The sequence below is a fragment of the Leucoraja erinacea genome, chromosome 5, assembly GCF_028641065.1.
Source record: "Leucoraja erinacea ecotype New England chromosome 5, Leri_hhj_1, whole genome shotgun sequence".
In the NCBI taxonomy this organism is placed as follows: Eukaryota; Metazoa; Chordata; class Chondrichthyes; order Rajiformes; family Rajidae; genus Leucoraja; species Leucoraja erinaceus.
Window position 1 is genome coordinate 95716279 of NC_073381.1, and position 24434 is coordinate 95740712.

At 47.9% G+C, this 24434-nt stretch overlaps 1 protein-coding gene across 2 annotated transcripts in view; it reads right to left on the minus strand.

Annotated features, from left to right (window-relative positions):
- mertka (c-mer proto-oncogene tyrosine kinase a) overlaps positions 1 to 24434 on the minus strand; it is a 158996-nt gene that overhangs the window by 64547 nt on the left and 70015 nt on the right. For both annotated transcript variants that reach the window (XM_055636313.1, XM_055636311.1), the window contains exons 5-8: positions 21856 to 21942; positions 19581 to 19696; positions 15649 to 15820; positions 223 to 368 (exon numbers count right to left, since the gene is read on the minus strand). In XM_055636313.1, coding sequence (XP_055492288.1) covers positions 223 to 368; positions 15649 to 15820; positions 19581 to 19696; positions 21856 to 21942 — 521 coding nt within the window. The remainder of the gene's footprint in view (positions 1 to 222; positions 369 to 15648; positions 15821 to 19580; positions 19697 to 21855; positions 21943 to 24434) is intronic.

A 24434-nucleotide genomic window follows, 5' to 3' on the forward strand; every position in this document is an offset into this window, starting at 1 on the left:
CAAAAAAAAAAAAAAATGATGTGGCGTAAATTACGCCCAAATGACCCCCAAGTGGGACAGGCCCTTAAGGCAGCAACTCTACCGCTGTGCCCAACAAAGACGGGTTATAGCTGAGAATCTAATTGTTTGTCCCCACTGCGAAACTGCAGCAGGTTTATAATACAAGCCGGCATAACACTTGCATGCTTTTTATGGACTTGAAATCACTTGAAATGTACTTACAGGGGATTTCTCACCTTCCCAGGCGTAGCTCAACATGTAACCCAGCAGGATACCATTCACTTCCTCTGCCGCAGGTGCCGACCATTCCACAGTTAACCAGGTACTGTTCTCACGGACACTTACATTACGAGGAGGTGCTGTCGGGACTGCCAAAATAAAACGTTGCGTCAGTAATCACCTCGTCAAATGTCATCTTTTACTCCACATATATAGCAGTATATAGCAGAGCAGGACAACATAGGAACAGGTCCTCCAGTCCACAATGTACGTTTCAAACCCAGAGCCAAGTTCAACTAATCTCTGTATGAATGTAGACACAAAATGTTGGAGTAACTCTGGAGAGAAGGAATGGGGGACGTTTTGGGTCAAGTCAAGTCAAGAGAGTTTATTGTGATGTGTCCCAGATAGGACAATGTCATTCTTGCTTTGCTTCAGCACAACAGAATATAGTAGGCATAAATAAATACAGACCCTTCTTCAGAATGAATGATCCATATCCCTCCATATCCATGTGCCCAGGCAAAAGCCTCTTCAACACCATCACTGCATCTGCCACCACCACCACCACCACCACCACCACCACCACCAATGTGTTCCAGGCACCCACCACTCTCTTTGTAGGTACAAGGAACTCCATGCTTCCATCGATTCCATTCTCCCTTCCATCGACTCCATCTACACCTCACGCTGCCTCGGCAAGGCCAGCAGCATCATCAAGGGCCAGTCTCACCCCGGCCACTCCCTCTTCTCCCCTCTCCCATCGGGCAAGAGGTACGGAAGTGTGACATTGCACACCTCCAGATTCTGGGACAGTTTCTTCCCAGCTGTTATATGGAACTGAATCATCCTACCACAACCAGAGAGCAGTGCTGAACTACTATCTACCCCATCGGAGTGTCTTAGATCGGACTTTATTGGACTTGATCTTGCACTGGACGCTATTAACATTATTCTCTTTATCATGTAACTATAGACTGTGGATGGATCAAATGTAATCATGTATTGTCTTTCCGTTGACTGGTTAGCGCACAACAAAAGCTTTTCACTTTTAGACAATAGACAATAGGTGCAGGAGTAAACCATTTGGCCCTCGAGCCAGCACCGCCATTCACTGTAATCATGGCTGATCATCCCCAATCAGTATCCCGTTCCTGCCTTCTCCCCATATCCCTTGACTCCGCAATCTTTAAGAGCTCCATCTAACTCTCTCTTGAAAGCATCCAGAGAATTGGCCTCCACTGCCTTCTGAGGCAGAGAATTCCACAGATTCACAACCCTCTGTGTGAAAAGGTTTTTCCCCATCTCTGTTCTAAATGGTTTACCCCTTATTCTTAAACTGTGGCCCCTGGTTCTGGACTCTCCCAACATTGGGGGAGTCAAGAACCATCCAGCGTCTAGAGTGCCCAAACCCTTAATAATCTTATGTGTTTCAATAAGATCCCCTCTCATCCTTCTAAACTCCAGAGTATACAAGCCCAGTCGATCCATTCTATCAACATATGACAGTCCCGCCATCCCGGGAATTAAACTGGTGAACCTACGCTGCACTCCCTCAATAGCAAGAATGTTCTTCCTCAAATTAGGGGACCAAAACTGCACACAGTACCCCAGGATAAGAGGGGATCTCATTGAAACATACAAGATTGTTAAGGGTTTGGACACTCTAGAGGCAGTAAACATGTTCCCGGTGTTGGGGGAGTCCAGAACCAGGGGCCACAGTTTAAGAATAAGGGGTAGGCCATTTGGAACGGAGATGAGGAAAAACGTTTTCACCCAGAGAGTTGTGAGTCTGTGGAATTCTCTGCCTCAGAAGGCAGTGGAGGCCGGTTCTCTGGATACTTTCAAGAGAGAGCTAGATAGAGCTCTTAAAGATAGCGGAGTCAGGGGATACGGGGAGAAGGCAGGAATGGGGTACTGATTGTGGATGATCACAGTGAATGGCGGTGCTGGCTCGAAGGGCCGAATGGCCTCCTCCTGCACCTATTGTTTATTCATAGTGGTGGGTGGGCAGATGTGGGTGGCGATGGGGTTTAATCTGAGCAAGTGCAGGGGTTTTGCAATTCGGGAGGCCAAACACAAGGGGAAATGACATTGTTAATTTCAGGACCCTAATTAATGCTGGACCCATTATGCTGGAGTAACTCAGCGGGTCATTCAGCATCTCTGGGTGACGTTTCGGGTCGAGACCTTTCTTCAGACTAAGAGTCAGGAGAAAGGGAAAGATTTAAGGTCCTGTCCCACTTGGCGTTTGTTTCGGCGACTGCCGGCATCATATCAATGTCGCCAAAAGATTTCGAATATTTCAAAATCCAGCGGCGACAAAAAAAATGTTGGGACACTGGAAAAAACAGCGCGTGTCATACGTCATCATGCCACGTCACGCCGCATCACGCCGGTGACCTGATAGGTCAGTCAATGATCCCGGCAGTCGCCGAAAAAAATCACCAAATGTGACAGGCACTTTGGAGAGACATAGTAGAGAGATATACAGAACAAATGAATGAAAGATATGCAAAAGAGTAACAATGATAAAGGAAACAGGTCATTGTGAGCTAGGTGAAAACGAGTTACAGACAATGAGATTCAACAAGATGACTGAAGCTGGTACAACTTCAGCAGTGGAGGGATGGAGAGAGGGGAATGCAAGGGTTACTTGACCTGCTGAGTTACTCCAGCATTCTGTGTCCTTCTGTGTAAACTGGCATCTGCAGTTCCTCATTTCTATGTGCTAACATATAGGGTCTTGGTCAGAAAAACTGATCATTCAGAAGTTCATAAACAGCCAAGTCTGGCCAAGCTCCCCCTGCAGTTAAATACCCGCTGATCCAAGCAACACTTTGACAACACAAAACTACTCAAACAGCTTGTCTGAATACACCGTGGAGTTGCTAGTGTAGGGGGTTGTGGGACTGGGACTTAACTTCATGACCACACAGATTAGTTCTCTCATACCAAACTCAAACTCAGTTGTGGAAAAACCTGGTCAACTGTATGAGCAGTGGGGTAGGGACGAGCTGCCAGCAGCGATTGGACGTTTAAAGCCTGCACCGTGTGTCTGAGTTGTGAAAGATAGATGTAGTGGGATGGAATTCAGCGGTGACTTGTCAGTTCCGTAGCATTAAAGGGCCTGTCCTTTAAGCTGCGAGACTTCACCGAGATACTGAACTCAGTCAGGGGGGTTCATCCCTCAAGAGGAGTCCTCATTGAAACTTACCGAATAGTGAAACGCCTGGATAGAGTGGATGTCTCCATTGGTGGGAGAGTCTAGGACCAGAGGGCACAGCATCAGAATTAAAGGACGCACATTTAGGAAGGCGATGAGGAATTTCTTTAGTCATAAGATCATAAATAATAGGTGCAGAATTAGGCCATTCGGCCCATCAAGTCCACTCCACCATTCAATTATGGCTGATCTATCTCTCCCTCCTAACCCCATTCTCCTGCCTTCTCCCCGTAACCCCTGACACCCCAATAAGACAAATCGGTCCAAAGGACCAAATAAATAATTGTAAATGTGAAGAGGACAAACGTGAAGGCGATGTTTCTGAATGTGTAAAGCATTCGGGATAAAGTAGATGAAATCAAAGTACAAGTAGCTGTACATTGTATAATTGCCAGCACAGAGATCCTTGATGGAGCAGCCTAGTTTGGAAGCAGAATGAACATTGGTGCTGTATTTGCTGGAAGGGCAGGGAGAAGGAGATGAGATGGTGCCATCGGTAAAAGAACAAGAGTGGGAAAGAATGCTGGCTGGAAAATCAGGGATTGGTCTGAATGCAGCTCAGAACCATTGGAGGAAGTTGTTTACAGGCCTCCAAACCGCAGTTTGGGGCCCGTAGTATACGAGCCCCATCTGCCCGAGACTGGTTGGCGTGGGAGTGTCTACCTTCCCGTGCAGGTCTGTAGCACATGCCCACTGCCCAAGGAGAGGATTGCTGAGCTGTTATATATGGTTGCCCAAACGGCATTTGATTTGGTGCCAAATAATAGTGTGAGAAAGACTGAAACCAATGAAATAATAGGATAGTCATAGTGAAAGAACACTATTAAAAATAGTCCCAACCCAAAACATCATCTATCCATGAACTCCAGATGTGCTGCCTGACCTGCAGTCTGAACAAGTGTCTCGACCCAAAACGTCACCTATCCATATTCTCCTGAGATGCTGCTTGACCTGCTGAGTTACTCCAGCACTATGTGTCCTTCTATTGTAAACCGGCATTTATAGTTCATTGTTTCTCTATTCTAGTAATAGCGAAAGGTTGTTTTTTTTGCAGTTTAGAGTGCAGTGGAGTTCCCCAACGTCAGAACACTTCCTTTAGTTTAGTTTTGGACACACAGTGTGGAAACAGGCCCTTCGGCCCAGCGAGTCCACGCCGACCAGCATTTGAGCTCAGCAAATGGCCTGATATATTTATGACAGACAGAGGCAAGCTAATTCTACAGTTAACAAAGGCAGGAGATAAAATTGTGTAGGAAGGAACTGCAGATGCTGGTTTAAACCGGAGACAAGCACAAAAAGCTGGAGTAACTCAGTGGGACAGGCAGCATCTCTGGAGAGCTGGAATGGGTAACGTCTCGGGTCGAGACCCTTCTTCAGAAGGGAACATTGGTGGGATAAATGGTGGGATATTTCGTTTCAGCATTAAAATAGATCTCATTCATCTTCCTAAAAGTGAAAACTAACTTCTCTGAAGTCATGGGAAAATACTGAATCAGCAACCAAAAAAAACCGCCATCACAAAGGATTGCCAAGCAATGTTCTTCACTTTCAATTGCAGAGAAATAATGTGCAATTAGAACGTGACACCCACTTTCATAATTGTGGTTTCCGCTTTTCCCGAAAATGAAACTCTACCTCACGCTGCCTCGGCAAGGCCAGCAGCATAATCAAGGACGAGTCGCATCCTGGCCACTCCCTCTTCTCCCCTCTCCCATCAGGCAAAAGGTCCAGAAGGCATCTATCTGATGAAGGGTCTCGACCCGAAACGTCACCCATTCTTTCTCTCCAGAGATGCTGTCTATCCCGCTGTGTTACTCCAACTTTTTGTGTCTATAAAAGGTACAGAAGTGTGAAAACGCACACCTCCAGATTCGGGGGCAGTTTCTTCCCAGCTGTTATCAGGCAACTGAATCATCCTACCACAACCAGAGAGCAGTGCTGAACTACTATCTACCACATTGGAGACCCTCGGACTATGTTGATCGGACTTTGCTGGCTTTACCTTGCACTAAACGTTATTCCCTTAACATGTATCTGAATGAATTAATGAATGAATAAGTTTATTGGCCAAGTATTCACATACAAGGAATATGCCTTGGTGCTGCGCCCGTAAGTAACAACAACATACACTGACAGTTAGGAATGACACATAGAACATAAAACATTAATAATAAAACATTATCGATTAAACATGTGAATTAAATAAAATACCAGAGCAAAAGGAGGCTACAGATTTTTGGTTGTTGAGTAGAGCTATTACTCGTGGAAAAAAAGCTGTTTTTATGTCTGTCTGTGGCAGCTTTGACAGTCCGGAGTCGCCTTCCGGAGGGAAGTGATTCAAAGAGTTTGTGGCCAGGGTGAGAGAGGTCAGAGATGATCTTACCCGCTCACTTCCTGGCCCTTGCAGTGTACAGTTCGTCGATGGGGGGGGAAGGTTGTAGCCAATAACCTTCTCAGCTGATCGGACGATTCGCTGCAGCCTCCAGATGTCATACTTAGTGGCTGAGCCAAACCAGACCATGATGGAGAAGGTGAGGACAGACTCTACGATGGCCGTTTAGAATTGAGCCATCATGGCCTGTGGCAGACTGTGCTTCCTCAGCTGCCGTAGGAAGTACATCCTCTGTTGTGCCTTTGTGGATCAGTTCAATCAGGGTTGTGTTGTCCGCAAACTTGAGAAGCTTCACAGAGGAGTCTGTGGATGTGCAGTCATTGATGTAGAGAGAGTAGAGGAGAGGGGAGAGTACGCAGCCTTGCGGTGCTCCTGTGCTGAGGGTCTGCGGGTCCGAGATGTGCTTTCCCAGCCTCACATGCTGCTTCCTGTCTGCCAGGAAGTTGGTGATCCGCTGACAGAGGGGTTCAGGCACAGTCAACTGAGAGAGTTTGGAGTGTAGTAGCTCTGGCACAACGGTGTTGAATGCAGAGATAAAATCAACAAACAAAATTCTCGCATAGGTCCCCTGGTGGTCTAGGTGCTGGAGGATGAAGTACAGACCCAGGTTGACTGCAACATCCACAGATCTATTGGCCCGATATGCAAACTGCAGAGGGTCCAGCAGGGGGTTTGTGATATTTTTCAGCTTGGCCAGCACAAGCCTTTCCATATAACCATATAACCATATAACAATTACAGCACGGAAACAGGCCATCTCGGCCCTACAAGTCCATGCCGAACAAATTTTTTTTTTCCCCTTAGTCCCACCTGCCTGCACTCATACCATAACCCTCCATTCCCTTCTCATCCATATGCCTATCCAATTTATTTTTAAATGATACCAATGAACCTACCTCCACCACTTCCACTGGAAGCTCATTCCACACCGCCACCACTCTCTGAGTAAAGAAGTTCCCCCTCATATTACCCCTAAACTTCTGTCCCTTAATTCTGAAGTCATGTCCTCTTGTTTGAATCTTCCCTATTCTCAAAGGGAAAAGCTTGTCCACATCAACTCTGTCTATCCCTCTCATCATTTTAAAGACCTCTATCAGGTCCCCCCTTAACCTTCTGCACTCCAGAGAATAAAGACCTAACTTATTCAACCTATCTCTGTAACTTAGTTGTTGAAACCCAGGCAACATTCTAGTAAATCTCCTCTGTACTCTCTCTACCGACTTTCGAGACTTTCGAGTGTCTTCATAACTGCAGATGTCAGTGCGACAGGCCTGCAGTTATTAAGACCAGTAATCCTTGCCTTTTTGGGTTCAGGGACAATAGTGGAGACTTTGAAGCAGGCAGGGACAGTACAGGTTTGCAGGGTCTGTGTAGACCGATGCCAGTTGTTCGGCACAGAGCTTAAGAGTAGAGGGGGAAACATTGTACACTGTAAACGGATCGATTGTAATCATGTACTGTCTTTCTGCTGACTAGATAGCACGCAACAAAAGCTTTTCACTGTACCTCGGTACACGTGACAATAAACTAAACTGAATTGAACTTAGAATAGTTTTTCAGCTTGACTATTGCCAACAGATTTCAACAACGTGTACCCAATTTACTGAGGTTGGGTCAAAACAAAAAAAATAGACAATAGGCAATAGGTGCAGGAGTAGGCCATTCGGCCCTTCGAACCAGAGTCGGCCCATTCAATGCTGACTCTTCTAGTAAGTCACTGTGTTTCCATGAAGATTCCCAAATGTTATATTAACTAATTTCATCCTGATGCTTCATCACCAAGTGACAAACCTACTCCGAGGGCTGAATCAGCAAAGTTAAAGAAGTCAAAAATAGGATGAAACACAGGGAACTGCAGGAGCTGGTATCCTGAGAAAACAGAAAGTACTGGAGGAACTCAGTGGGTCAGACAGCATATGTGACGAGAGGAGGATAGCATATGTGACGGCAGTCTGCAGAAAGGTCCCAACCCGAAACATCATCCTTCTCTCCAGAGATGCTGCTTGTCCCGCTGAGTTACTACAGCTTTTTGTGTCTATCTTCAGAGATACTGTATGTGACGGGAATGGACAAGTGACATTTCGGATCTGGACTCTTCGTCAAACTGATTGTATTTGACGGGGGGGTAGGGGGTTGGAAAAGAGAAGAATGGGCGGAACAAAGCCAGGCAAGTGATTGAGATACTAGCAACTGCAGATGCTTGATGCTTGGAGCAAGTGCAATGTGCTGGAAGAACTCAGTGGGTCAGGCAGCCTCTGTGGAGGGGCGACGTGTGGGTTGGGTCACTCAGATACACATACCTGAAAGCTGGAGTTGCTGCCTCACAGCGCCAGAAACGCGGGTTCGATCCTGACTATGGGTGTTGTCTGTACAGAGTTTGTACATTCTCCCTGTGACCTGCGTGGGTTTTCTCCGGGTGCTCCGGTTTACTCCCACACTCCAGAGCCGTGCAGGTTTGTAGGTTAATTGGCTTCTGTAAATTGTCACTAGTGTGTGGGATAGAACTAGCGTTCTAGTTGATGGCTGGTCGGCCTGGACTGAAGGGCCTGTTTCCATGCTGTATCTCTAACCCAAACTGAACTGGGCAGTTCGAGGAATCTATCAACAGGTTATTTTTCAGGTCGGGACCCTTCTTCAAACTGATTGCGGGGAGTGGGGGGGGGGAGGGGGAAGAAGCTGGAAAAGAGTGGAGTGGCCTGAATAGGTGATAGAGATATAAGGAACCACTGATGCTGAAATCTTGAGCAAAACAAGTACTGGAGGAACTCAGTGGGTTAAACCGCTGTCCCACGGTACGAGTTCATTCCAAGAGCTCTCACAAGTTTAAAAACAATCACACTCGTGGTAAGCACGGAGAATGAACGGAGCGGGTACGTCGGAGCTCGGTGACGTCTCTTAGCGGCTCGTAACGCTAACAGCAGGTACTCGGGAAGACTCGCTAACGGCAGGTAAGTACGGGAAGACTCGTGAAGATTTTTCAACATGTTGAAAAATGTCCACGAGAGCCCCGAGTACCGACGAGCGGCCATTACCGTAAATCTCTGAGTTCGAATCAGGGCAAACTCGGGAGAACTCTTGGAATGAACTCGTAACGTGGGACTAAGGCAGCATCTGTGGAGGGAATGGACAAAGTACCCATTACAAGGGCTTCCACTGAGGTGGTGTAATGAAGCCTGGATTCTTGTAGTTTCAAAGTGTATGAAAGTCTTAATGGAGAAATAATGGAAATATGGGGCCCCGAACCGAAATATCACCTATCCATTCCCTCCACAGATGCTGGCTGCCCCGCTGAGTTTCTCCAACACTATGTGATTTGCCTGACAAGTGATGGGTAGATACAGGTGTGGGAGGGTTTGGTTGACAGATGGGTGGAGTAAGTGACAAAGGTTAGAGGTGAAAAGGAGGCATTAAGGGCCTGTCCCACTTGGCGAGTTTTTTTGGCATCAAATCGGGGTCGGACAAAAGATTTTGAACATTTCAAAATCCAGCGGCGACAAAAAAAACGTCGCGACACTTGGAAAAAACACTTTCCCATCCACTCCCTACACATGAGGGTCAATTCACGAACATCATCCTTCTCTCCAGAGATGCTGCTTGTCCCGCTGAGTTACTACAGCTTTTTGTGTCTATCTTCAGAGATACTGTATGTGACGGGAATGGACAAGTGACATTTCGGATCTGGACTCTTCGTCAAACTGATTGTATTTGACGGGGGGGTAGGGGGTTGGAAAAGAGAAGAATGGGCGGAACAAAGCCAGGCAAGTGATTGAGATACTAGCAACTGCAGATGCTTGATGCTTGGAGCAAGTGCAATGTGCTGGAAGAACTCAGTGGGTCAGGCAGCCTCTGTGGAGGGGCGACGTGTGGGTTGGGTCCCTCAGATACACATACCTGAAAGCTGGAGTTGCTGCCTCACAGCGCCAGAGACGCGGGTTCGATCCTGACTATGGGTGCTGTCTGTACAGAGTTTGTACGTTCTCCCTGTGACCTGCGTGGGTTTTCTCCGGGTGCTCCGGTTTACTCCCACACTCCAGAGCCGTGCAGGTTTGTAGGTTAATTGGCTTCTGTAAATTGTCACTAGTGTGTGGGATAGAACTAGTGTTCTAGTTGATGGCTGGTCGGCCTGGACTGAAGGGCCTGTTTCCATGCTGTATCTCTAACCCAAACTGAACTGGGGAGCAGGGGCAGTTCGAGGAATCTATCAACAGGTGATTTTTCAGGTCGGGACCCTTCTTCAAACTGATTGCGGGGAGTGGGGGGGGAGAGGGAAGAAGCTGGAAAAAAGTGGAGTGGCCTGAACAGGTGATAGAGATATAAGGAACCACTGATGCTGAAATCTTCAGCAAAACAAGTGCTGGAGGAACTCAGTGGGTTAAACCCCTGCCCCACGGTACGAGTTCATTCCAAGAGCTCTACCGAGTTTTTAAAAAATCAAACTCGTGGTAAGCACGGAGAATGAACGGAGGGGGTACGTCGGAGCTCGGGAACATCTCTTAGCGGCTCGTAACGCTAACGGCAGGTACTCGGGAAGACTCGCTAACGGCAGGTAAGCACGGGAAGACTCGTGAAGATTTTTCAACATGTTGAAAAATGTCCACGAGAGCCCCGAGTACCGACGAGCGGCCATTACCGTAAATCTCTGAGTTCGAATCAGGGCAAACTCGGGAGAACTCTTGGAATGAACTCGTAACGTGGGACTAAGGCAGCATCTGTGGAGGGAATGGACAAAGTACCCATTACAAGGGCTTCCACTGAGGTGGTGTAATGAAGCCTGGATTCTTGTAGTTTCAAAGTGTATGAAAGTCTTAATGGAGAAATAATGGAAATATGGGGCCCCGAACCGAAATATCACCTATCCGTTCCCTCCACAGATGCTGGCTGCCCCGCTGAGTTTCTCCAACACTATGTGATTTGCCTGGCAAGTGATGGGTAGATACAGGTGTGGGAGGGTTTGGTTGGCAGATGGGTGGAGTAAGTGACAAAGGTTAGAGGTGAAAAGGAGGCAGTAAGGGCCTGTCCCACTTGGCGAGTTTTTTTGGCATCAAATCAGGGTCGGACAAAAGATTTTGAACATTTCAAAATCCAGCGGCGACAAAAAAAACGTCACGACACTTGGAAAAAACTTTCCCATCCACTCCCTACACATGAGGGGCAATTCACAGTGGCCCCCAATGAACCTACAAACCCGCACATCATTGGGATGTGGGAAGAAAGCGGAGCATCAAGAGGAAACGCATGCAGTCACAGGGAGAACATGCAAACTCCACACAGACAGCACCTGAGGTCAGGGTCAATCCCAGGTCTCTTGAGCTGTGAGGCTACTGTACCGTCCCGAAGATTTTCCCCATCCCACCACCGTTTTCCAGCTTACTCCCCCTTTCCCAATCAGTCTGAATAAGGTTCCTCACCCAAAACGTTGTCTGGCCATTCCCTCTAGATGCTGCCTGACACACTCATATCCGCCAGCACTTGGTGAATTGATATTAAGGAAGTGTATTGCTTTGTTTACGATGACTTCATCATAAGGTCATAAGTGATAGGAGCAGAATTAGGCCATTCGGCCCATCAAGTCTACTCCGCCATTCAACCATGGCTGATCAATCTCTCCCTCCTGACCCCATTCTCATTGTGTGGAAGAAAATATGAATATCCTTCCTTACTTAATTTTGATTGGAATTGAACAAGGTAATGAAAGGGCGTTTGGATGTGACAATTGGCATCTCTCGTTGACCAGGTGTAGAAGAGGTTGATGGGAATCGGCAAAGTAGAAGTAGACCTATTACCTCTTGTCTAGGGATGTGTTGAAGGGTGCATGGTAACTGTAAGCATGAAATAGTAGACGGAGGTAAGGAAGCATGTTTCTCTCAGCAGTGTGTTACAGTAGACCACCCGCGCCCCCTACTGCTAGTAGCGTAGATGTGTTGCAGTAAATGGGGGGCTTAAGGTTAGCTTGGAGAGGGGATGACAATAGACAATAGGTCCAGGAGTAGGCCATTCGGCCCTTCGAGTCAGCCCAATGTGATCATGGCTGATCATCCCCAATCAGTACTCCGTTCCTGCCTTCTCCCCATATCCCCTGACTCTTTTTAGGGCTATCTTTAAGAGCCCTATCTAGCTCTCTCTTGAAAGCATCCAGGGAACCTGCCTCCACCGCCCTCTGAGGCAGAGAATTCCACAGACTCACAACTCTCTGTGAGAAAAAGTGTTTCCTCATCTCCGTTCTAAATGGCTTACTCCTTATTCTTAAACTGTGGCCCCTGGTTCTGGACTCCCCCAACATCGGGAACACGTTTCCTGCCTCCAGTGAGTCCAAGCCCTTAACAATCTTATATGTTTCAATGAGATCTCCTCTCATCCTTCTAAACTCCAGAGTGTACAAGCCCAGCCCCTCCATTCTCTCAGCATATGACAGTCCCGCCATCCCGGGAATTAACCTTGTAAACATACGCTGCACTCCCTCAATAGCAAGAATGTGGTGGCGCAGTCCATCTAAAAGGCGCGATAGAATAATGTCAAGATACCCGTGTATTGTGTTTGGCGTATTAACCACCTAATGTTACATGAGATTGACATTATCAAAACGCATGTTATGACTAATGATATAATTGGTACCCATGTAGTAGATGTATATTTTCGTATAGCTATCGAACAAAAAAACAAAAGTTGTTTACTGCACAGTATAACTGTTGGCTAATTCTACTTGGAAGTCAGAGAACTGGTGAGCTGTGTTAGCTGCCGCCATCTCTCCATGATGTCGTACAATAAAGTCTCTTGAAGTAAACCTACAAAATCTCCGCTTTCCACTTCCCTGTAATTTCCCTGTAATTTCCCTCTAGAGTAATTTCTTCCACATCCTGCCTTCTTCCCATAGCCTCTAACACCCGTACTAATCGAGAATCTTTCTATCACTGCCTTAAAAATATCAATTGCTGGCCTCCACACCCTTCCGTTTCCATCATGTTATTCTTGAACAATGAATTCCACAGATTCACCACCCTCTGACTAAAGATAGATAGATAGATATAATTTATTGCCACACAACCAGGGGCGGTGGAACTTTGGGTTGTCAGCAGCAGTACAATAATAAAGGGCTGTAACACAATAAAACTGCAACACAATCACCCACCACAGCATTCATCACTGTGGTGGAAGGCACAAAATGTGGACAGTCCTCCTCCATTTCCCCCCCATGGACAGGACCAGAGTCCAGAGTCAGTCCAGGATCGGCTCTTCCTCACCGGAGACTTCGGTTTTAAGATGGTGTAGGCCGATCGGTCGAGATTTAAAGTCTTCGCCGCAGCCAGAAGCCCCGTAGACTACAGGGCCGGCGGTCGAAGCTCCCCTCCAGGGGTGATGGTAAGTCCATGCTGGCCCCGCGGGAGAAGTTATCCGCGGGCCGGCAGTGATGGCTTCTTCTTCCCCCGGGTCCCCCACGAGGGATCCCGGGCTGTAGACGCCACGCCAGCTGGAGCTCTGTAGACCGCGGCTTCAGGCTGCCGGCTGCCCCGGGCCAGCGAAACGGAGCGCTCCCCTCCGGCGAGCCCCAGCGAGGGCTCACCCGCTCAACGCCGAGAGTCCACGCTGCGCCCGCCGCTGAAGCCCCGGGCGTGTCTCCGGGAAAGGCCGCGCCGATCCTTGATGTTAGGCCACGGGGGAGGCGACCTGGAAAAACTCGCCTCTCCATGGAGGAGGTGACCAAAGCGGTTTCCCCCTTACCCCCCCCACACAAAACACACAAAGAAACACAAAATACATACTTTAAAACATACTAAAAAATAAAAAAAGGTTGAAAAAACTGACGCGCTGCTGACATGGCTGCTGCATTAAAGAAATTCCTCCTCATCTCTTTTCTGAAGTGATCTACTGTAATACTGAGGCACTGCGACCTCTGGTCCTTGACTCTGCCACTGGTGGAAACATCCTCTCCACACCCACTGTATCCGGGCATTTCACTGTGTGGAGGGTTTCAACGAGGTCCCGGGTCCTCACATTGAACAGCTGCAGCCAGCACACTCGAGTCTCCACACCACCGGGATCTTAGAAACCCTACACTCTGGAAGGCGACTGGCTTCCGACAAATATTTTACCAGCTGGATAGAATCAAAGGCACTTCAGGAAGCCATTCCTGGAAGGCCACTTGGATTATGATGGAAAAAATAACTTACTGGAAATTTGTATCACTTGCATCTAAGAGGAGATCAGACAAATCATAGATGCAGCCGGGCCTGCAGTGTTTCCTGCGTTTTCTCTCTTTAATTAATAGTTGAGCAGCCTTGTTTTTAGATTTTTCTTTAGTTTGAGAGATACAGCGCAGAAAGAGGACCTTCTTCCCAGCGTATTCGTGGCGACCAGCGTTCCCCGGCACTTTAACGCTATCCTAGGGGCGTTACAATCACACCAAATCCAATTAACCTACGAACCTCTACGTCTTTGGAGTGTGGGAAGAAAGCGGAGCACCCGGAGAAAACTCACATGGTTACAGGGAGAAGGTACAAACTCCGTACAGACAGCACCGGTAGTCAGGATGGAACCCGGGTTCTCCGCCGCTGGGAAGTAGCAACTCTACCGCTGCTCCACTGAGCCGAGCCTTGAAGACTTTGACCGTTTCCGCTGAAGATTGTTTTCTACTTTCCGAACCATTCCAGGGATGCAGGTTTGTGGACGTCATCGAAAGTTCTCCGATTTTAAATGAGTGACGTCGCAAGAAACCAGCAATTTTCAAATTCAGAACGGTGTGATTTGTATGGAAATATAAAATTAAATTAGGGGCACAGTGGCAGAGTTTCTGCCTCGCATCGCTAGAGCCCCGGGTTCCATCCCGATTGCGGAGTGTGGACCTTCTCCCCGTGACCACGTGGATTGTCTCCAGGTGCTTGGGTATCCTCCCACACTCCAATGGCGTACAGGTTTGTGGGTTAATTGGCTTTGGTAAAAATTGTACATTGTCCATAGTGTGTGGGATAGTGCTAGTGTAGGGGGTCGCTGATCGCTGTGGACTCGGCGGGCCAAAGGGCTTCTTTCCCCACTGTATCTCTAAACTACGTAAAACAGAAAATACTGGAAATGCATCTTATAAAGCAATGCCTATTCTCCTTTCTCATGCAAAGCGAGCTGCTGTGTATTTCCAGGAACTGCCCCCGCGCTTTGATATGCATCCAACTATTAGATTATTCATCAGGGCCAACTGTTGTCCAGTGCGTAAGATTTCTACCATGCGCCTCCCACAAGCCTGCTACCATTGTCCTTCTAAATGTTCATTGATGGCTATACAACATGCCAGTCCCGCTGCTATATGATACAGCTTTATTTATCCCAGAGGGAGATCGCTCTGTCACCAGTCAAAATACACAGTTACAAGGCATTGAAAGTGTCATGTACATTATAATAATAATAATGACATTATAGGGACCAGTAATTGCACAGCAGATATGTAATACTTCACAAACATGACGTTAATATATCCATTGGAAAGGTCCAGGATGGGGGGTGTGCAAAGATTGGGGAGGGGGGGCGGGCAGATGGGGAGTCAGTCTCAGTCTACCCCACAACAGAATGGGGGAGGAGTTGTACAGTTTGCTAGCCACAGGGAAGAAAGATCTCCTGTGGCGTTCTGTCCTGCATCTTGGTTTCGGGCAGAGACTCTCCTTCAGACTGAACAAGGGTCTCGACCAGAAACATCACCCATTCCTTCCCTCCAGAGAAGCTGCCTGACCCGTTGAGTTACTCCAGCTTTTTGTGTCCATCTTCGGTAGATCTACCATGTTTCTGCAGTTGCTTACGAGTTCCATGCGTGGTAAAATAAAAACCCTACCTCCTTCTGTAGTCGTAGCCTGGATTGTGGAGGAGTAGGCAGACCATCCAACTTCATTCTTGCAGGCAACACGGATGGTGTAGGAGGTCAGGCAATGTAGCTCCAGGATCCTGTATTCATGTGGTGGAACGATAGTATGGTGGACCGTCACATTGTCGTCACCTCTTGTAACCTGATTGTGAAATGCAGCGTTAATATAAGCCCAGGGCAATCAAAATAAATTTGTCCTCATCATTCAGATGTGCAGCACAAAGGTCATGGGGTCAGGAGTTAACCTGGGGTTAATGGGGCCTATCCCACTTAGGTGACTCTTTAGGTGACTGCCAGGGACTAGTTTTAATGGAATTCACCTACGACACCAGGAGACAACCTACGATAGCACTTACGACAACCTACGACAGCAGAAAGTGTCACCACAGTCGCCAAAAATGTTTCAACATGTTGAAAATTTTGCCCATAACTCTTCCACCATCATCACTCCCACACACCCACCCCTCCTCCCCACCCTAGTCTCAAAGATTTGGAACAAATAAAGCGAGACAGCGTGGAAACAGGCCCTTCGGCCCAACTTGCACATGCAGACCAGGATGCCCCATCTACACTGGTCCCATCTGCCGGCGTTTGGCCCATATCTCTCTAAACCTTTCCTGTCCATGTACCCGTCCAAAGGTCTTTTACATGCTGTGTGATAGTACCTGCCTCAACTGCCTCCTTCGTTTAGTTTAGAGAAACAGCGCGGAAACAGGCCCTTCAGCCCACCGGGTCCGTGCCGACCAGCGATCCCCGCACATTAACACTACCCCTACACACTAGGGACAGTTTTTACATTTACACCGAGCCAATTAACCTACAAACCTGCACGTCTTTGGAGTGTGGGAGGAAATCGAAGATCTCGGAGAAAACCCACGCAGATCGGGGGAGAACGTGCAAACGCCGTACAGACAGCAGACGCGGTTGGGATCGAACCCGAGTCTCCGGAGGCAGCAACTCTACCGCTGCGCCACCGTGACCTCCCTAGTTTCATTCCTCTGGCAGCTTGTCCCACATACTGTACACACCACCACCCTATTAAACCTTTCCTCTCCTCACCTTAAACCCGTGTCCTCTGGTTCTGGATTCCCCTACTGGATGAAGACGGCACCACCTTTAACCATCTACTGCCCGCATTGTCTGAAAGGTTTGCGGAAACATGTTTAACCAGAGTCTCGTTCTATTGGGAAATGGACAGATATTCGACAGGGCCATGTGGAAAGAATATCAAAGTTGGACAAATATATAGAACAGGCCACTGGACTAGGGGAGCACAGGTTTGGTGTCAATAATACACAGTGCAACAGCACTGATGAAGGAAGAAGACCCAAGGGTTGAACAGACCCGTTTAGTTTAGTTTAAAGATACAGCACGGAAACAGGCCCTACGACCCACTGAGTCCGCGCCGACCAGCGATCCCCACACACTAACACTATCCTGGGACAACCTACAATTTTTGCAGAAGCCAATTAATCTACAAACCGGCACGTCTTTGGAGTGCAGTGGGAAACTGGAGCACCCGGAGAAATCCCAGGCGGTCACGTGGAGAACGTGCAAACTCCGTACAGACAGCACCCGCGGTCTGGATGGAATCCGTGTCTCTGGCGCTGTGAGGCAGCAACTCTACCGCTGCGCCCCCGTGCCGACCTCGTTTTGTTTAAAGGTCAGGAGAAGGGGAAATCTGGGAAAACTCAGCCAACCCGATGTCGAGGGCGATTACTGGAATCAGAAAGAATGGGATCCTACCAAAATCTTGATTTAGTTTAGTTTTAGAGATACATCGTGGAAAAAAATGTCCTTCGGCCCACCGAGTCAACGTCGACCATCGATCACCCGTCCACACGTGTTTCTATGTTATCCCGTTTTCCCATCCACTCCCTGCACACTAGGGGCACACTAGAGGCCAATTAACCTGCAATCCCGCACATCATTGGAATGCGGGGGGAAACCGGAGCACCCTGAGGAAACCCATGTGGCCACAGGGAGAACGTGCAAACTCCACACAGACAGCAGCCGAGCACAGGATCAATTCCAGGTCTCTGGCATGGTGGGCGGCACAGTGGTGCAGCACAGTGGTGCAGCAGTAGAGTTGCTGCCTCACAGCGCCAGAGACCTGTGTCCGATCCCGACTACGGGTGCTGTCTGTGTGGAGTTTGCACGTTCTACCCGTGACCGCGAGGGCTATCTCTGGGTGCTCTGTGTTCCTCCAACATCCCAAAGTCATACAGGTAAGTAGGGGAAATGGCTTTGGTAAAATTGTAAATTGTCCGGAGTGTGTGGGGTAGTGTTAGTGTACGGTCGATCCGGGCTCGATGGGCCAAAGGGCCTGTTTCTCTAAAGACAGGCTGTATCTCTAAAGTCTAACATCTGTGAGGCAGCAGCTCTACCAGCTGCGCCAGTGTGCCATCCAAAAAGTCAATTTTACAGAATGCCTGGAATCTAAAATAATAACTACACATAGTTACTGAGCAACCATCTGTCATGTCCGTTAAATCTGTTTGTAACCTCCTCTGATCAAACACGTCTGGCAACAACATGAACTAATATGCACAGTGTGTTAAAATGACAGACATTTGGAGCCCACGACCTGTTGTACTGACTAATAATCTGTCGTTGCTCCAGTTACTTATGCATAAAGGCTGTTAATATCACAGTCAGCAAACCACAGCCTTCGGGAAACAGATAGGAAACGTGCCAAATTACAGCAACTCGGAATGTGGCTTCTGGAAGAATAGTTGGTCTGACTCAGCACTTCAACTCCCCCTCCCATTCCCACACTGACCTTTCTGTCCTGGGCCTCCTCCACTCTCAGAGTGAGGCCCAGCACAAAATGGTGGAACAGCACCTCATATTTTGCTCGGGCAGCTTGGACTCCAGCGGTATAAACGTTGACTTCTTCAACTTCTAGTAACCCTGCATCCCTCCCTCCCTCTCGGTCCCGCCTTCACCCTGGTTGTGGTACTAGTTTCACTGTCGTTCTGTTTAGTTCCACTGTCCGCATAACTGGTTATCACCTAGCCCACAGCCAACAATGGACCATTGTGGGCTCCAACTTTTCCTTGATCATTGTTGCTTATTTTGCATATCTTTCTTTCATTTGTTCTATGGGGTGGGAGACTGCAATCTTCACGTGGTCCGCCCTGTTTCGACGAATGTAATCAACCTGGCGTGCACAATCAAATAAGACCAAATAGAACAAGTTGTCCTCCAACATTAGGATGTGCACGCCATAGGAAGAAGATTTATTCTATATCTCTCTACATCACCGTCTATATCTCTCATTTTCCCTCTCCCTTGACTCAGTCTGAAGAAGGGTCTCGACTCGAAACCTCACCCATTCCTTCTCTCCAGAGATGCTACCTGTCCTGATGAGTTACTCCAGCATTTTGTGTCTATCTTCTGGATGAATAGTTGATGTTACTCAGCATCCACTACTACACTTATCCCTGGAACACCTGGATAAGAGAGAGACGTACCTCACACTCCTGTTCATAGACTACATCTCTGCCTTTAACACCATTATCCCATCCAGGTTTATCACCAGACTCGTGGGGATTAGAGTCAGCACTCATCTCTAGAAACTGGATCCTCGACTTTCTGACCAACAGACCCCAATCAGTGAGGATAGGGGACAAATCATCCACTACGATAATCCTCATCACTAGTGCTCCACAAGGATGTGTCCTCAGCCCCCTTCTTTACTCCTTGTACACTCACGACTGTGCAGCCGTGTACAGATCTAATTCGATAATCAAATTTGCAGACAACGCCGCCATTGTGAGCCGGATGTCAACTAATGATGAGATGGAGTACAGGAAGCAGAAACTGTAAACATAGCGATGCTTGGGTCGGCAGTCACTCAGCCTCCATGGAAGCCGTGTTCTCAGACAAGGGGAGCTCACCTGGATTCGGCAGCGGTTGAGTAGGGAGTATCCATTGAAGCCAGGCTGCCACGAGACTACAACCGTGTGAGCAGTCTGGTTCTGAATCAACAGCTCGACCGGTGGATGTGGGGCCTCTGAATCAGGACAAAAAGGACAAAGTCAGTCTGACCCCGTATGTGAAACCTCTTCCAGTTATATACCAGCACGGTGGCGCAGCGGTAGAGTTGCTGCCTCACAGCGCCAGAGGCCCGGGTTTGATCCTGACCACGGGTGCTGTCTGTACGGAGTTTGTACGTTCTCCTCGTGACCTGCACGGGTTTGTTCCTGGCCCTCCGGTTTCCTCCCACACCCCAAAGACGTGCAGTTTTGTACATTAATTGGCTTGGTGTAATTGTAAATGATCCCAATGGTGTGGGGTACTGCAGGTGTATTTGCGGTTGCAGCTCCTAGACTGTGGAACAGCATCCCTCTTCCCATCAGAACTGCCCCCTCCATCAACTCCTTTAAGTCGAGACTCAAAACTCATCTTTACTCTCAAGCCTTTCTTGACATCCTCTGAGGGAGGGCGTATTTATGTATGTACTTAATCTATGAACCAATGTTGTATAACATTAGTACCTCCACCATTGTAAAGCACTTTGGCCAACGAGAGTTGTTTTTCAAATGTGCTGTAGAAATAAAAGTGACTCGATTTGACTGGTATGGAGATCGTGGGTCGGCACGGACTCGGTGGGCCGAAGGGCCTGTTTCCATGCTGTATCTCTAAACTAAACTAAAAATATATATGCTTGCTGATTTACTACAAGTCGGTTGCTAATACATCCCAGGATGGAAAAGTCAAATACTAGAGGGCATAGCTTTAAGGGAAGAGGGCCCAAGGGAGATGTGCGGGGGAACTTGTTTTGTTTTCACAGTGGGCGATGTGTGTGTAGATCATGCTGCCAGGGGTGGTGGTGGGGGCAGGTTTGACAGTGATGTTTACGAAGCTTTTGGACATGCACGTGGGTACGGGGGGAACAGAGTACGTGGATCATGCACAGTTAGGTGATAGGTGGTCATGACACCATGTTCGGCACAGACATTGTGGTCCCAAGGGCCTGTTCTTATGCTATATTGTTCCACTGTCTATTAAACCCAAAATTGATCTGCACTCACTGCAATCCTGCATTGGGAATTTCATTCGCCAGTAACATTTGATTGTGGGCACATGAATATGAGTGGTCACGTAGGCGCAGCGGTAGAGTTGCTGCCTTACAGCGCCAGAAACCTAGGATCGATCCTGACTGCAGGTGCTGTCTGTATGGAGTTTGTACGTCCTCCCTGTTGCCAGGTGGGTTTTCTCTGGGTGCTCCGGTTTCACCCACATTCCAAAGCACGTGCAGGTTTGTAGGTTAATTGGCTTCTGTAAATTGCCATTTGTGTGTAGGGAATCGAATAAAGATAGAACTAGTGTGAACAGGCGATTGATGGTCGGATTGGACTCGGTGGGACGAAGGGCCTGTTTCCACGCTGTGTCTCTAACATCTATTAAAGGTATGCATCAGCGTGTAATATTCAAGTCGTCAATCTTGCTCTATGGGCATAGCTTTCCTCAGAAAGGAGGAGAGAGGTTACTGTCACACTAAAGGAGAACTCGCATGAGTAGAATTGGAGAGAGACACAAAATGCTGGAGTAACTCAGCGGGACAGGCAGCATCTCTGGAGAGAAGGAATGGGTGACGTTTCAGGTCGAGACCCTTCTTCAGACTGAGGGGAGAGGGAAACGAGAGATATAGACGATGATGTAGAGAGATGTAGAACAAATGAATGAAAGATGTGCAAAAAAGTAACGATGATGAAGGAAACAGGCCATTGTTAGCGGTGAGCTAGGTGAAAACGAGTTACAGACAATGAGACTTAACAAGACGACTTTGAAGGTGGTACAACTTGGGTGGGGGAGGGATGGAGAGAGAGGGAATGCAAGGGTTACTTGAAGCTAGAGAAATCAATATTCATACCCCTGGGTTGTAAGCTGCCCAAGTGAAATATGAGAGGCTGTTCCTCCAAATTGCTTTTAGCCTCAATGTGGTAATGGAGGAGGCCCAGGACAGAAAGGTCAGTGTGGGAATGGGAGTGGGAGTTCAAGTGTTTGACAAGGTCCGGTAGGTTCAGGCGGGCTGAGGGAAAGTGTTCGGCCAAACGATGGCGCAGTCTATGTTTAGTCCCACCAAACCAACACTGCGGCTAGAACCTCACGGTGACCTTGAATGGAGGGTTGATGACAACGGGGAGAGTGGCTGTCGGTCGCACGTACCTTTGACATTGACCTGGGCTTTCCGCGACACCGTGACTCCTTTCTCATTGCGAGCTTCACAGCTATATCTTGTCTGTTTATCGATGCCTGAAGAGGAAGACAAGTTTGAAGAGGTACAGGATAATTAGATTGTTCCATTAAATCAGAGCAACGAGTCCAAGAGAGTGAGAACCTGAGCCACTAGAACTCAGGGCGGGAATGTACAATTCTCCACGAATAAAAAGATTGTTTTTAGTATGAATTATACTTCTTGCTTCAATATATCAAATGGGAAGTTTGGCTTTTTCGGGGGGAGGGGCTACAGCAAGAAAAGGATAAGGGGGGAAGGTTTTACTTTTCGACATATTGCACGGAACACAGGTCTGAAGAAGGGTCTCGACTCAAAACCTCACCCATTCCTTCTCTCCAGAGATGCTGCCTGTCCCACTGAGTTACTCCAGCATTTTGTGTGTATCTACGCAAAATAGGACCTTCAACCCACCAAGACCAGGCCACCCACTAGCTGGAACAGGTTACTATTGCATGTTATTAAACATCTGGGAGTCCACATCTCTGAGGATATGACATGGTCATCACACGCCTCAGCACTCGTGAGTAAGGCAAGGCAGCGCCTTTACCACCTCAGGCAATTGAGGAAATTCAGAGTGTCTCCGAGGATCCTCCAGTGCTTCTACTCAGCGGCTGTGGAAAGCATCTTGTCCGGGAACATTACCATCTGGTTCGGGAATTGCTCTGCCAAGGACAAGAAGGCTCTGCAGAGAGTAGTGCGTTCGGCCGAACGCACTATGGGAACTTCACTCACCCCCCTGCAGGAACTATACAACAGGAGGTGCAACTCCAGAGCAAACAAAATCATGAGAGACCTCTTCCACCCCTGCAACGGACTGTTCCAGCCGCTACGGTCAGGCAAACGCCTCCGTTGCCATGCGGTGAGAACGGAGAGGTTGAGAAGGAGTTTCTTCCCAGAGGCAATTCGGACTGTAAACGCCTTTCTCACCAGGGACTAACTCTACAGAACGTTTTTCCTTCTATTATTTATTATGTAAAATAATATGTGTGTTATGATTGTGTTTATAATTTGTTTGGTTGTTTTGTTGTTCCGCGAGCATTGCCACTTTCATTTCACTGCACATCTCGTATGTGTATGTGACAAATAAACTTGACTTGACTTGACTTGACATGTGGGTATAGGAAGGAACTGCAGATGCTGCTTTACACTGAAGATAAGACACAAAATGCTGGAGTAACTCAGCGACACAGGCTGCATCTCGGGAGAGAAGGAACTACGAAGGAATAAGGGTGAGAGTTTTAGTTTTACACATACTGCACGGAAAACAGGTCTGAAGAAGGGTCTCTCCCCGAAACGTCACCCACTCCTTCTCTCCAGAGATGCTGCCTGTCCCGTTGAGTTACTCCAGCTTTTTGTGTCTGTTTACTGAATGTGGGTGAGCAACCATGATCATATTGAATGATAGATAGCACAGGCACAAAGGGCCAAATGGCCTGCTCCTGTTGACCAGGTTTCTCACTGCTAACTCGCTGACTGACCCAGTGAAGCCAGTGGAAACGCCTTGAACTTAAAAGCATCAGCTTTGAATAACACTGGTGACAGCACATGCAACAAGACGGTGACGAGAAGTGATATTTTACAACGGCTAAATCCCACACAAATCACCCATCTCCGAAGGCTGACTATTCTAATATACAATAGACAATAGGTGCTGGAGGCCATTCAGCCCGTCGAGCTAGCACTGCCATTCAATGTGATCATGGCTGATCATCCCCAATCAGTACCCCGTTCCTGCCTTCTTCCCATATCCCCTGACTCCACTATTTTAAGAGCCCTATCTAGCTCTCTCTTGAAAGCATCCAGAGAACCGGCCTCCACCGCCCTCTGAGGCAGAGAATTCCACAGACTCACAACTCTCTGTGAGAAAAAGTGTTTCCTCGTCTCCGTTCTAAATGGCTTACTCCTTATTCTTAAACTGTGGCCCCTGGTTCTGGACTCCCCCAACATCGGGAACATGTTTCCTGCCTCTAGCGTGTCCAAACCCTTAACAATCTTATATGTTTCAATGAGATACCCTCTCATCCTTCTAAACTCCAGAGTGTACAAGCCCAGCTGCTCCATTTTCTCAGCATGTGACAGTCCCGCCATCCCGGGAATTAACCTTGTAAACCTACGCTGCACTCCCTCAATAGCAAGAATGTCCTTCCTCAAATTAGGGGACCAAAACTCCACACAATACTCCAGGTGTGGGCTCACTAGGGCTCTGTACAACTGCAGAAGGGCCTCTTTGCTCCTATATTCGATTCCTCTTGTTATAAAGGCCAACATGCCATTCGCTTACTTCACTGCCTGCTGTACCTGCATGCTTACTTTAATAGATTGATGAACAAGGACCCCCAGATCCCGTTGTACTTCCCCTTTTCCCAACTTGACGCCATTTAGATAATATATAATCTGCCTTCCTGTTTTTGCTACCAAAGTGGATAACCTCACATTTATCTGCATTAAACTTCATCTGCCATGCATCTGCCCACTCCCCCAACCTGTCCGAGTCACCCTGCATTCTCAT